At 33.9% G+C, this 15,647-nt stretch overlaps 1 protein-coding gene across 2 annotated transcripts; it reads right to left on the bottom strand.

The window, feature by feature from the left end:
- Positions 1-1,822: 1,822 nt before the first annotated feature.
- Positions 1,823-9,823, bottom strand: LOC142542907 (respiratory burst oxidase homolog protein A-like). Of its 2 annotated transcripts, XM_075649808.1 has the most exons (14): positions 8,871-9,818; positions 8,570-8,729; positions 8,175-8,223; positions 7,278-7,391; positions 5,548-5,970; positions 4,531-4,917; positions 4,352-4,447; positions 4,039-4,154; positions 3,615-3,782; positions 3,367-3,526; positions 3,097-3,294; positions 2,886-3,014; positions 2,681-2,759; positions 1,827-2,601 (listed from the first exon to the last, which is right to left on the bottom strand). In XM_075649808.1, exons 1-14 carry the CDS (start codon positions 9,535-9,537, stop codon positions 2,492-2,494), a joined length of 2,856 nt encoding a protein of 951 aa, XP_075505923.1. In that variant the 5' UTR covers positions 9,538-9,818; the 3' UTR covers positions 1,827-2,491. The 2 variants fall into 2 exon arrangements, with proteins under 2 accessions (XP_075505922.1, XP_075505923.1); XM_075649807.1 differs by having other exon boundaries at positions 1,823-2,601; positions 3,097-3,526; positions 8,871-9,823.
- Positions 9,824-15,647: the final 5,824 nt, after the last annotated feature.

Raw genomic sequence — 15,647 nt, 5'->3', positions numbered from 1 at the left:
TCAATCCCAAATCGAAATCCTACCTCAGAGTCTTTTTCTCGATTCTTTACCTTAATTCTGAAGAAGGAATCGGTTGTATACGTATATATATATTACATGCAAGATAAGAAAACGTGGCACACTCCTTTGTGCAGCACGTCTCGCGCATATGCGCGACCACCATCGGCGCATATGCGCGAGACACAATTCCTTGGCGCGTGTCTCGGCAGTTCTCTCGCGTATATGCGCGCCTAAGCCCCGCGCATATGCGCGAGATTTATTATCTCGGCGCTTGTGTCTCAACCGCTTGCGCATATGCGCGCCCATCGTCGCGCATATGCGCGAGACCTACTGTCTCGTGCATCCACTTACTCGCGCATATGCGCACCTTCCGCCGCGCATGTGCGCCGAACTCTCTGGACGTTCCGCGCATATGTGCGTATTCAAGCCGCGCATGTGCGCCGAACTCTCTAGACGTTCCGCGCATGTGCGCGCATTCAAGCCGCGCATGTGCGCGCATGGTTCTGTTTTCCTCGCGCATGTGCGCCCATACATGTCGCGCATGTGCGCGGGGACTTTTCTTGCACAAAATGTCAAATCTTCTTTCGGCTCTCTCGGTCTGATCCGTTCCGTCTATAATCATCTCAATTAATAAATAAATCATTTCAGATTAATCTCAGATCACAGTAATAAAATCTCGGGCCTTACAATATATATATATATATATATAAGCAAAGAATAATGTGACATTGCAAAAGTCGTAGAATTTCAAATGTTAACGTAGTACATCGATCTCTACAACAAAACAATCGAGTTGCAAAACTTTGACTATGAAATAGCTTTGAAGGAAAATTCCAAAGGAATCTACATCTAATGTTAGCTGATAGGACACATCTAATATATTTTACAGGAACTTTATCAATTTTTTAAATTACAAATAAAATTTAAAAATATTTTATTTGATTTAGAACATATTTAATATAGTAATTAGTCGAAGCTCCCGCTTTAGGCTAGGTTATGATTCAATTTAAGACTGCTCTCTTTCAATCTTTGAAGGAAATGTAGTAATAAACATTTTCAGTCGACCTACTTCTATATTTTGATATTAATATGAAACAACCATTAATAAAGTTTAAAAGTTGCCGATTTTTTTGAAAATATGCCATATTTTTTCATCAAATATATACATGCTTGCTTTTCGACAAATAACTTGTAAAAAAATGTTTGGAAAAGTATTGTATTTTATATAAAAAAATTAAATGTTTCTCATCATAATAATTAAAGTCAACCTATATTTTTTTTGAACACGGGAAATATATTTAAATGTGTTGACAATTGAAATGTGGACAACACAGATATTGTGCAATATGGTTTATTTGATTACGTAGTTTACAAGCTATTACGTTAATCCGGAGTTTATTCAGTTCGCACCGAAAGGTAACGAATGCGAGTTCTTACGTCACAAAATAAATAAAACAGGGTAAGTAAAATGTGTGTTTTTATTTTAAATTTTTGTAATGTGTTTATGCAGGAATGATATCACTCATTAACTTATAAATGATATTTATATCTTTATTTTAAAATACTCGAGTCTAAATATTTTTTTTAATCAGATTTTAAAGTAAAAGTAAATTCATAAAGTATTTTATACCTTCCCCGTATCTAAGCTTCATTCTTTTCACACTTTCTATAATCATATATATATATATATAGTATGGAAACAGATCTTTTTCTGTCATTTCTTACTAGCTAGCCTAACTATTTTTCAAATGCCTTTGTATGTATATACAGAGAGACGACGTGACGCTTTCAAAGTTGCAATAACTCTTCTTCATATGAATTGAGAATCTTCAATATATATTTTCGAGTAGACATAAAGAAAATCTGTAGTTACCATGTACATATATGCTTCTTCTATTCTAACATGGAAAATAATTATAATAAAGCTTCAGTATCATAAGCGGCAACAGCCCACCTCAGGATTGATACAAACTGCTTGAAATTGTCACTCTTGGAACAATTCAGCAAAATCTAATTGAAAATCATCATCCCTTCCATAAATGTCTATTCTCTCCAATCCCAATAGCAAGTAGGCCAATTCCTTCATATGATTTAATGAACTTTCACATTCCATGTTATCAGATGTGGCAATGCCAGCTGCCGATTCTGTCACGCACATGATGCTTCGTGTATGTCATTATCGCTCCCTATCGAACCATCGGCAACCACTTTTCTTGGTTGTGTTGGCTTAAGAAACTATTTTTTGAATCAAAATAAATGACTTTTTGTGTATGTTTCTTCTGTATATCTATCTTTCCTATCAAGGCTATTATATATATACTCCTGCCACTTCTATTTCTCCTTTCTTGGTATTCTTACTCGATTTTCGCCATACTCCATAAAATAATGGAAGTTACATATGGACTTTAGGAGTAGCCAAGAGCGGGACGGAATGTGGAGGATTGAGCGTGTGGTTTTTAATAGTTAAGTATGTACTCAAATTCGTTGTCTCTCAGAAATGTTCCTTGTGGAATTCAAATTTGGTTGAGCCCTTCTGATTATATTCGTTGCAGAGCTGGTTGAGTTCTTTTGCCAAAACTGGTGCCCCACAATAGAAAACTCCTGTTCCAATTGTATCAAATTGATAAATGTTTTGTGTTATTGATCAAGAGCTTCTTAAATATAATGTTTGCATACTAACCTATCCTCGCATTAGCATGCTTGGTGCCGATTTTCGAGAGAACCTTTTTCCAATTAGGCCTTGCAAAATGGGTTCTAACCTGTTAAAACCAGAGGTCCAATAACGAAAAAGAGTCATTTAAGATAATGGAATTGGCTAGTCTAGAGCATAATATTTGTTGCAGAAGAACCATGATGTAAAAACGATGAGACAATGGCAAACTTACCCTCGTGCCTGATACAATATCAACCCCATTCTTGGCATGGTTAAGAGCCTGAACCATGGTGATGAGAGCCGAACGAGCATCCCCTTCCTCGTATACACTAGTTAAATAGTTGTGCATCTCAATGACACCCTGCAAGTTTATGACATACAGTTTATAAACAGCATATTAAACGATATCAGTGGCAGAGTCTGATGCTAACATGGTATCATACCCTCTGATCAAGTTCAGCTACTTCATTCATGACTCCTTTGAACCAATCGAACGAACCTTGCTCTCTAGTGACCCAATAAAAGTAAGCATTGGAGGTTCTAAGAGGTTTCTTTCTTTTTGGTGAAACCTTGTTAAGAGAGGAAGGGTCGAAAGATCCCCCACTCTGATCTGAATACCTGCTGAAATCTGAAAGTGAATCCTGGAAAGAGTAACCAAGTTTATCAATGGTTGGGCCGAAAATGAGGACTCCAACAATCAAACTGATACTTACAGCCTGCTCCTCCAGTTTGACAATATTGTTTAGTAAATCTTTTAGAATGCTTATAAAAGGCGTCGCTCCTATCCCAAGGCCAACAAGTAAGAGGACGTCGTATTTTCTATAGTTTTGTGCCGGAGCTCCATAAGGTCCGTCAATTAGTAACTTTGGCAAACTGGATTTTGAGGCAATTTTCAGGTCAGTTTGCAGATTTGTGAAGAGAAAAAGGACATGTTAACGCACTAGCCCCACAGGAACGTTACCTTTTCTTGGTAGTTTCATCCGCTCTAGGTAACCCACTCTTTCCAGAAACTGACGCCTCACACGCCTCAGAAAACACCCTTCTAAGTTCGTGTGTCCAATCACCTAACTGCCGTATGTGAATGCTAAGATAGTCATCACCAGGCGCTGAGGTAATTGAAAATGGATGCCTGGATATTTTCCAAATAGAGCAGTGCTAATATTAAACAACAAAGAATTTACGGTTGGTTATTAACGAAGTGATGCCGAATAATGTCAGTACATTTTGTTCCACAGATGTCTATATCATCTGGGAATATGGAAAATTGCCAGTATCAAGTTCTCTGCTAACTTATGAAGTTTAAAAAGTAATCTAATTTAGGACTATAAGTTCTTGGTGTGGATTAAACCCTGTCTAATAGATACTGCAGTTATTGTTATTTTTACCATTCAAATGGAGAAATGGCTGGACATTGAACAAACATGTATTGCCCGCTCTTGTATTTAAATTGTGGAGGCTTTGACATTTGCAAGCTGAGGACATTTCCTGGATAAATAGCAACCTGAAAATGACAAAATGAAAAATGAAAAATGAAAAACTTTGGGGGCCATTGGTATGGCTTATTATCAATATAATTCACAAAAAGCCTTGATTGATTTTTCAAATCATAAATGGATTGTTTTCTGTTGAGGTTTTTTTCACTATTTCTCTAACTGATCACACATTTTAAAAAACAAGAGCTGTCATATTCATGCTCACCTTCAGAAGCCGGACGCTATAGAAACCCGACCGGAAGAATCTGAGTATTCTTTCACCTGCATAAAGAAGTACCGGAACTGCCAGATACATCCATGTCTGTTATAACCAATGAAAAAATGCAAGATTGTTAAGCTCCAAACTTCTTCATTCCAAACCAAAAATCAAGAAAATTTACTCACCGTCTTTTTGTACCAGACATGCACAAGATAAAGACAAGTGCCATGGATGATAAGCAAGACGTAGACTAAGACAAGCAAGTGGTGTGAATACCAGAAAGCATTGTATCCTGTAAGCCTATCGAATGGCTTCGGCAACTTGATTAGACTCCTTCTAAACCACCGTGTTGCCAATATAAAAGCAGTTATCATGAGGATCAGCATCAAGATTCCCGTCACACCCTCAACTCCTCCAACAAGGTCTGGGTATGTGGGCCTATGATCGCCAAAGTCGTCATTCAAATAAAGGGTATAATTGGTATCGGATACGTGTGTAAGCCTTGGGAAGTCGCAGGCAAGGTGGTTACCAACATGAAGTATGACACCAACTACAATAGCAGCAGCAATGGTCTGCAAATTTCAAATTTTGAACAAGGAACATAGAAAAAAATATGTTAGTAAAAATATTCCACTATCTGATTTTGATTTCGATTGATAATCATTATTCATGTTTTGATTTCATTAGATCTAACATTATTATGTGAATTTGACTTGTACATTGGCACATACATTGTTTCCTACAATCCAATAACTGGGAACTTATTCTACCAAGCTCTTTGGTCATATTTTTCATTTAAGAACACAAATGACATGATGTATGGGACATTAAGATATTTTTCCAAACAATATCTTTTCTAGTATTTATAAGGGTAATCCGCGTCCTCACGGGCTATTTTACTAATAGACAATAAAAATAAGTTAGGACATGTACAAAGCAGAAAATAGCAAATGTCAAAGTTTTCCGCTGATATTAAGTTGAATGCTAAAACATATCAGCCCTTAATAAGTGATGCAATCGCCCCCTCATTTTTAATTTTCCCCTACACTTAAATAGATCTTTAAAAATTCATATTTTTCAAAAAGTGTGGTTCAGCCTTGAGCTTTTCATATTGTAATTTCGTCACAAGATATATTGCTTTGACTCAAAGTAAAACATGACATACGTACAGAAGAAATTAAAGAAAGTGGGGTTGGGTGTACCTGGTGAAAGTTGATATTGTCATCAAATGGCACAAAATAAGCCACCTTAGAGGATCTCAGCCAAGTAATGGTATTCCTACACACAGGCAATAACACAAGAGCCATGTTGAATTTCAATGTTTCAGCTGCACCTTTAGCCGTGAGGAGACAGTATCCCATGATTTGGTAGGCATTTTTCTGTTTGTACTGGTAGAACTTCCAAGTGAAAAGCCCTATCATGATCATCATCCAAAGTATTGTCACCCAAATTCTCTTCCAGTTTTCTTGGACGAAATAGAGCAACTTGTTGCTCAATCTTTTGATCCGGCCTCTGTACCTAAGACCATGTAGATTTTGACTCATGGCCTGGCTCGTGTAGCTCAGGGCTTGACTGTAATTTAAGTAAGTGTCCTTTTGTAATAATAGTGTTTCCAGCTGCCATAGCTGCATCATCATGTGACAAAATCATCACAACCGACATACATGAGATACGATCAGGAAAGATGGATCGTGCGCTTTAATTTCTCCTTAAATGGGTCGATGAAATTATTGTGGACCAAACTGTTTCGATGTTCGTTTGTTGAGTGCTGAAAACACGCATTTGCTGCCCTTTAACAAAAACCTCCACATGGGAAGGATTCTGTGAGCTCAAAAGTCATCGTGGTCACATGAGAATATCGAATGATGAAAATGTTGAAGTTCACTCGCAAGTTTTTGGCCAGAAGTTCTTGATTAGAAAAACCACATGATTTCTCAACTCCTTTGAAAACAAATTAATTTTTATTTCCAAACATTTTAAATATCTCCTTCGGATTACTCTTAATTATATCTTAGCGGCACATTTATTTAAATAGTCCATCAACTCATCTTAAACTTCAGTCAATCATCTAAATTATACATAGATATGCATATCCTTAGTTGGAGATTCTCAGAACTTACCAATGTAAGACATGACAGTTGTCTTAATTAAAGAAACTTCATTAATTCGCCTAGGCATGAGCATGACAAATTAATTAATTAATGAAGTTTCATTTAAATGTGTTTTTCATATTATGATCTGAACCAAGTCTTCTCTTTGAGCTCAACCAACAGGAATTAGGTAATAAAACCTTTATTCAGAAAGCTACTGCTGCACTACCAAAGATTTGACCAAATTTTTATAAACTCTAACCAATCAGTTTCTTCATCTGAACTTTATTTATCATTTACACATTTAATATGAAATCTACACCCAGATTTTCATTATTATTATTATTATTATTATTATTATTATTATTATTATTTATTGAACTTGCTACTAGGTATAAATTTAATTTTTATTTATGCATAGCATCAACTTTAGGTAACTTGAAACTTGAATTACCAGTTATTGAAATATATAGTAGGTATATGGTGCTGACCAACAATAGACTATTTCTATCTGATTATATATGCTTTTATTAATTTACTTAATCTTTTAAATTTATACAAAATTTATTTGACTAAAACAAAGGAAATGAACTTCAAAGATCAAATATTTGAACTTGTTTATTTATTATTAATTAAAAAAATTTAATCATGTATGTAAGATCAAGTCAGTCATTTGTCATCTAACGACCAACTTTATGATGAGAAAAGTGAAATGTTATAATTTTAGTTGTAACCATTTTCCATTCTATGTTAGAACAAGTGTTGTGGTTGTGCATAATTAGAAAACTCAATTAATTAATTAATTAATTAATTAATTAATTAATAATAATAATAATAATAACCTCAATGTAGCCAAGTCTCTCTGGGTCCAATTCTTCCATTATTAAAGCTGCATATTCTTCTGCTTGTTCTTTTAGTCTCGATAACTTGTTTGCAGAAGCACTGAGCATAATAATCTACAATAAAAAAATAAATAAAATTAAATACTTGAAAATTGAAAAGAAATTAATTGCTTGGTCGAATTATTGGGAATTATAGACCCACCAACCCCTCAAATTCGAGGAATATTTAAAGATACGTTTAGTTTCAACGTAAAATAAGTTGACAAAGACAACCAAAACTAGTGTTGTGCACTAATGGACGCACTTTGGAATATTAATTTTAGCCACGACAGATTACGTGTTGGACAGAAAAATAAAATAAATTTTGAGATTTGGACAATATAAATTGGAGTCGTTACGACCAAATTTTTTATTTTTTCCTAATACAGTCGCCCATCACGCCTTACCCCCTCCTGCATATTTTAAATTCCCAAAATTTTGAAGAATGTTTTTTAAAATCTATTATTTTAAATGATTAATATATTTAGTTGTTTGGATTTATAGCTTGCGGATATAAAAACAAAATTCATCTCTGATTTTACTATCCTTTAATCTAGAATCGCGGTATCTACAATTATTTATGTCATTTTTTAAAATAAATATTTAAACTAAATCGATTCATAGAAAAATATTATTTTTATTTATAAAAATTAACAACTAAATTCGTAAACCTGTACGACGCGCCAATGAATTTTTTTTTATGGTGAAGAATCTGCCAGACTGTACGTATCTCATAATCATGATTACATTAATTAATTAATTTTTAAAACAAAGAGATTAATCATTACCTACTTTTTAGTAGTACTGAATATGATTTATTCATTAATTAATCAAATCAGATAAAATAAATCACGTTACCTCCTTGACTTCCGTTTCGGTGATCCGACCATCCTCATTCTTGTCTACCCTGCATCAATATATAAATAAATAATAATAAAGAAAATAACAGTAATAATAGATGATTCTCCAGTTTCACTTTTACTGTAAATTAATAAATTAACCGGTAATTTAATTAGTTAGTTTTGTTAAGATAATCTCTGTCAATTTTAATATTTGGTTATTTTACGTGCATTTATTATATATATATATATTATCATTATTTAGAGATGGAACTATAATAAGTTTTTTTGATAATAAAGAAGAAACCAGTTGTGAATTCTTGCAATGTAAGTGTACATATATCCTCTCCTGTTTTGGTAAAGGGAGTTATTTAAGTAAAAAGGAGAATGGGAAACAGCTAAATAAATGCATACATGTCGAAGAAAATCTGAAGCCTGGAATCGAAGCTTTGATCTGTAATTTGCAACCAAAATTCGTAAAGCTCGTCTCTCGAAATCTTATCGAACTTCAATCTCCTCCTTCTGCTCAATGCATCGAATAATTCCAACCCAAATTCATTGGAATCTTTCATCCCTGTGAAAGTATATACTCCACCACTGAATCAGAATGAAATTTTCAGCGCATAAATAATTATTAATTAATTGCATAAAGACTCTGGGATTAATTCCAAATTTTGGAGGGTTTGTTGCCACTATGAATTTGAAAACAATTAACCTATGCATTGTGCGAAATCTGCACGGTAAAGAAAGCAGTCCCTGGCGAGCTTCTGGAAGTTTTTCTCGACCTCTTCCCAGGCATCAACGCTGTTGTTCTTGCTTTTGCTGATGAATTTCAAACCTCTCAGTGCTTTCTGGGTGCCTGAGCGGGTGCGATCCAGCTGCGCACGTTGGCGACGCATCGCCCGCGCCGCCAGCGCAGATTCCAAACCGTTACCGCCGACCCCACCAGCAGTAGACAGTATACGCGACGCATGCCCGTGACTCCAGGAGAATCGCCGCAGCTCCGCTTTCAGCTCCTGCGAGAAATGCTTTGCCTTCGCCACCGCTTCGGCCTTTAACTCCTGAGAAAACTGAAACAGTCTATTAGAAGAGCTCCGGCGCATTGTGGGCGATCTCGAAGTCGACGAAGGCACCGGAGTTTCAATCCCAGCGATCCCAGCAATGACGTCATTGCTATCGATGGTAATAACCGTGGCCGGCTCAACACTACGCAGTATAATCGTATCGTCATCCTGAAGATCAAGCGTCACTTCCACAAACTCCTCGGCCGAGTGCGTTGACGAAGCTCTAGAATACTCCACCACCGGCGAAGACCCTTCCGAATTCCTGGCGGTCACAGCTTCAGAATCCCATCGGCTATCATATTTTCCGGTACCTCCCATTTAACCAGAAAATGGGATCAGTGTGTTGGGTGAGAAGAAAGAGTAAACAGAGGCATATATGGATTTAAAAAGGAGTGGAACCGAAGCGCGTCGAGAATCTGTGTAAAACGACATGCAACGCGGAGCTAGGTGGTGTTAAAAAGGGGAAAAAAAAAAGACATTATATGGTGCAGAAGAAAGGGGGACCTGAGACTAAAACTGAGGCTTTTTGTTTGAATTTCTGTGTGAATTAATATAGTTTTTTTTATGGAAGAGAAAGCAAAGTGGTTAAGTTGATTGAGAGATTCAAATCTACGGGTGACACATGCAAACGGGGTTGATGAGCCACGGCAGATCGGAAACATATCCAAATTTTCTATTGCATGTATGTATGTACTATGTTCACTCACCTGACTCATCTTATTCATCTTCGTGTCAAATAATTATGTGACATTCATCTGTTAATGTGAATATATTCAAATTTTATATACAATAGATCAGTGTCATATTATCAACAAGTACATATATCAATGAGACGGATATGAGATGGGTATGGATAGACCAAAGACGACCTGTCATGAAGAAAACTTTGACTCATTACTTGTCCACTTTGCTTAAATATTCTTCGGACTCGTCCCACCCCGAATATAAAATGGGGCCGCTTAGACCTGTAACCTGTGATACCTGATTTTTTTTAATGTAAATATTAATTTTCTTCACACATTATTGAATTATAAAACAAAGAAGCTTCTAAATATAATACAATAGAAAACTAATTCATGTCTTCGACCGCACTTAATAATGATAAAAAAAAAGTATCTTCACGACATAATGAATTACATAAAAAATAGTTAGTAGCTTTCCAAAAAATATTGACATCCTAAATAGACATTAATAAAACTAAAATCCTAAAGTATTTATATGCAGATATATGGACCGAATATGAAGCGGATATTATAGGTCTCATGACCCGTACATGCCCAAATGAGTCTGAAAAATTGTGCCCACGACCCGTCTTATGACCCATTTGATATGCTCAAACCCGCTCTAGATGGGACGGGTTCATTGCGGGTCTAATACCCAGATCCATTGATATTCTATAAATAAGATGGGTGAAAAACATATAAAACTATATATATTATAAATGTTAAAAAATAATCGACTTTTTCTCGGTTTATTTCCGCGTCTCCTCCGATTACGTAAATCCACAGTAGTCAAGTCTATGGGCCCGGGTCGTTGTAAAATTTTTCTGACGAATGTGGAAAAATAATTGTTACTACGAAGTAAAAAAAAGAAAAGAAGGAAAAAAAAAAGAAGGAATTCCACATTTGTTCATTCAAAGGTTCTGTTTTTCAATCAATCGGTTATTTTATTGAAATTTTTTATTATTATAATTTTTGACTTACGAACAACTGATTAGATGTTCAAATAAAATAAAATAATATATTTTTAAAAATCTTATATAATTACCCTATTTCCTTGCTCGTTTCGGTCAATTTACATGTCAAAACTAAGTTTATTGGTGCTTTAATTACTTTTAATTAATTATTATTAACACAATACATGCTAAAATATTGGAACATAACTAGCTTCCATTTTATTTTGAGTTGGTCTCTTGTGAGACGTTCTCACGAATCTTTATCTGTGAGATGTGTCAACCCTACCGATATTCACAATAAAAAGTAATACTTTTAGCATAAAAAATAATATTTTTTCAATGATAACTCAAATAAGAGATCAATCTCACAAAATACAAGCCGTGAGACCGTCTCACACAAGTTTTTGTCTTTTATTTTTAACTGCAATTTGTGTGAACGAGAGATTGCTGTCATATCAAAAATTATAGGTGATAATAATAGTATAATTCCAATTTTTTTTAAACTTATCGCGACTTAAACATCATGTATCAATATCTCTCGTAGCAGGGTCAATTATTCCACTGCAACGTAGTTATCTTAGAACTCGAGGCAAACACTGAATGAGAAAAAATTTAAGAATCTTATTCTTATGAAATTGGATTTTTATTTCAGAATCCAAATTATATTCTACGACTGGCTGTTATTGTCAATTTCAGTTACATAAGATGTGTTATTTTTTGACGAAATTTTTTAAAGCAAAGAGGTCAATTACGGATATTAAAGTGAGATACAAAATATATGGTCAGTCGATAGTCCGTAATTTATATAAATTTTAAATTAATTTTACTTCTCCCACAAGATAACCCCAAGTACAGAAAATTAGGTTGGGAATGTGCGCGCTCATTCAACAACTCCTTTACTAAATGCTAACTGCCAAAAGGTCTAATTGCCTCGTGGAAAAATGTACGCGCTAATTAGCCATTAATTATTTTAATTATTACATATTTAATTATCTCACACGTGTCGTGCACTGATTATATCCTGTGTATATAACGTGAAATTTTCTCAGCACAAACGTAAATACAAACTAATCTGATGATTATTAATATATTTTATGTGCGAAAATAATATTATGGCCGGGTGTATTTGAAAAATAAACTCAATGAGTTTTTTTTTTTTTTTGCTATTGGATATATGTGTGTGTGTGTCTATATATATATATATATATATATATAAACACACGCAAAATAGCATCAATATTTTAATAATCTGAAAATTTAAACTTATTGGTGTTCGACAGTGTAATTAAAATTTAATTACTTCCATTAAAGAAATTTATCGAGTTAGCAGACAAATAAGTTGAAAAGTTTGTAATTAAAATTTAAGATGCCTTGTTGTAATTAAACTTAATCATTATCTTTATTTTGTTATCTAGTTTGTGCAGTTAAAATAGCATTTTTTAAAAAATTTAGCGGACAATGACAAAAACTTATGTGAGACGGTCTCACGGGTCGTATTTTGTGAAACGAACAATTACTTTTTATTGTGAATATCGGTAGAGTTAACCCGTCTTACAGATAAAGATTTGTGAAACCGTCTCACAAGAAACCTACTCGCGGATAATATATGCAGAAACTGAAAACACATAATAATTTTGTTTTGGACTATATACCGTGCGATTGTCCATAATTTGTGTTCTCCAATTTAATGAATTTCAATGTTTTTGTCATGGTTTATGTGATTTTCAATTTTTAGCAGATTTTTGTTTTTCAATGTATCACTTCTCTCTTTTAAAAATAAAAATAATAATTATAGACAATATATGCAGAAATCGAAAACACTCATTTATTGTTTTGGAATATGCACAGTACAATTGCCTACGATTTATTTCTACAGAAATTTAATGACTAATTACATATTCACCATAGATTATATATTGCTTTATAGTTTTAATAATTTTGTTTTGGCGGAAAAGATTGACATTATTCTTTTTTTTTTTACAGACTTTTCTGATTTTTATATATAGACGTTGCTGGTGATGATGATTATTATTATTAGTACTACTAATATTATTATCACTATTATTATTATTATTATTATTATATGAAGTCATTGAATTTGTCTTGTAAATATTTTTGTTGATCTCAATATATTTAATATTATGTCTTTACTATTTTTGGAAAGGAATTTTGGGCGGAAAAATGCTTGTATTTTATTTTTGGTAGAATTTATATATATATAAATTTTTTTGTGATGTGAGAACTGACAACTATTTTTTCAGTATGCACTGCTTAAACTCTCAATTTAACGTGATAGCCTGCAAACCACATTAATAAGGTAAACTACACATGACAAGTTCTGTGTGAAAAGCTCAGCCGAAAAAATATTGATTGAAGTAATCGAACTCCTGGATATTAATCAAATATTCACCTACTTTACTACCAGCTTGGACACTACTTTATTACTTATTTAATATCCAGCCGTGATGCGTTAATTTGGAACATGTATTTGCAAAATAAATTAAAGTTAAATTCATATTTATGATCTTATCTGAAATGAGATAAATTTAATTTGTTTGAGTATATTTACCAATTGATTTTTCTTTTACATTGAATACTTATGTTCAACGGGGTCGAATTTAACATTGACAAATAGAATATTGTCCCTCGTACTTTAACGTGTAATTAATATTTTTTTTACTAAATATAATTTGGTGGTTATTTTGATGTATCGTTTTCTCGCATATAAGATACTTCGAAATTTTAAAATTTTTGATTTTGGCATTCAAAAACTTGACTTGAGTGTCATATGATTTATAAATCCATATGTAGGATGTTTAAATTATTTATCTTTTGCGATTAACGCTCGTCTCCAACTATTCCGAATTTTAAGCGGAGATAACTCTTTTTGTAAATTTCTATGAACATTCAACTATATCATATTTCGTTCTTCAATCGCCCTATTAAGCTCACGATCGAAGAATATGTTCATATTCTAATTAGCACTAGAAACTATAGAATAAGTTTGCGTTGAGAATCAACAACCAGATGGCGCCGAAATCCGATGACGGTACAACGGCTGGGAAGCGATGCCACATAACGGTGGAAGGTAGGTGCTCGGCCATGGATACCTTCAAAAGGTGGTGGTGGTCGAGTTTTTGGAGAGGAGAGCAAAGAAAGAAAATATACAAATTTGATTGTATTGTGTGTTATCGACTGTTGATAATATATATTAAACGTCTCTCACTTGTACAGAGATCATTCTAGAACTAAGAGGCTCTCCATTGTCAAATCTCCTATATTTATCTTACCAACTTTTGAGAAGATTTGATAGTATTAGATAAATATTTATAAATCCATGAGATTCTTTAACGTTCTAGATTTCTCCTTGGATGATTTGGCTAATTAGAAATTCACTAATCAATGTTTGACTTGGAAACTCCAAGTTTAATCAATCAAACAATATATGATTATGGTTTCATAATAATCTCAATTGACGATCAAACATCGTCGATGTCACGATGGCAAAACTCGTTATGATGCAAAGTAAAAATTTCGAAAATCAAAAATCGAATTCAACTCTTTGAATTAAGCTATCTAAACTTTATCACAGAATCCAATACTTATGTGACCCTCAATAGTTTAGGGATACAACTAGTTGTGAGTTAACAACTCGTGTGATTCGAGATGACATTTATCTTTCATACGAGATTACTCTTTTTAGCCATATTTTGTGCGTCAACTCGTTGATAAGAAGAACGTCAAAACTCAAGTCTAATTGCACATATCGGATCATGGTAAAAATGTCAAGTAGCATCGCCCATGATTCTCCAGGTATCATTGATAGTTCCTGCAAGAACTAATAGATTATTGTTACCGTACAGTAAAATCCATTCAACTCATATATCCGATCGAATCTGCAACCATTGATAAATAGATAGTTGCATATGAATTCGATAACGATGTGATTTATCTTTGAGTAATCATAATGACATCATGTGTGTAACTAAGGAAAAAATTTTCATTGAAGCACAACTCATACTTTGTGTTAGGATCAAGCGCTTACCACTAGGCCAAAAGCTATAGCTGGTAGTAATTGTGCAACTCAAATCTTTTAAATCGCACACTAGCTCAAACACCACGGTTCGATCGCTCTACCAAGCAGGGATAATTATTACACCCAACACTCTGGCCAGAGTTTTCTTGCTCTATTAAATCATCATATCACATATTATATTAATACCCGTAGTTGAGCGGTGAATTTACGACTACAATGCATCGGCTTCTATAAATGTCGAAACTACACTCAATCTCATTACCTGGTGACCCTCATGGAGTCGATAAACAAGTCAAAGTGCAGCAATAGTATGTAGAATCTCTATCTTGTCCCATGTTAAATGACTAATAGTCAACAACCATAACCACATACTTAATTCACTCGATAAGTGATAACCACTTGGAAAGTCTGATGGAGAGTTGTTCAATGAGTCCTGATCATATGATCACTCATCTGTATATTTCGATATCTCTATGTCCATAATAATGAAACATGACTTTAACATCACATAATCCAGTTTTGAGTTCGAGTGAATTTTATCCTTATTTTATACAATTGAATTTATTATGAATAAGTTTAGAATATATAGAGTACATATATAATGAATTTCATGAGTTGTGGACCTTGATGTTGCCGCTGCGCCCCCTCTGTGCCTCGGTATGGTACTAAACTGTATTCAATTATTTTATCTATATAGCTTGTTTGGGTATACAAATA

This window comes from Primulina tabacum, chromosome 4, assembly GCF_025594145.1.
Source record: "Primulina tabacum isolate GXHZ01 chromosome 4, ASM2559414v2, whole genome shotgun sequence".
Classification (NCBI taxonomy): domain Eukaryota; kingdom Viridiplantae; phylum Streptophyta; class Magnoliopsida; order Lamiales; family Gesneriaceae; genus Primulina; species Primulina tabacum.
Note: the sequence above shows the minus strand (reverse complement) of the source record. Positions and strands in the feature narration are given on the sequence as shown.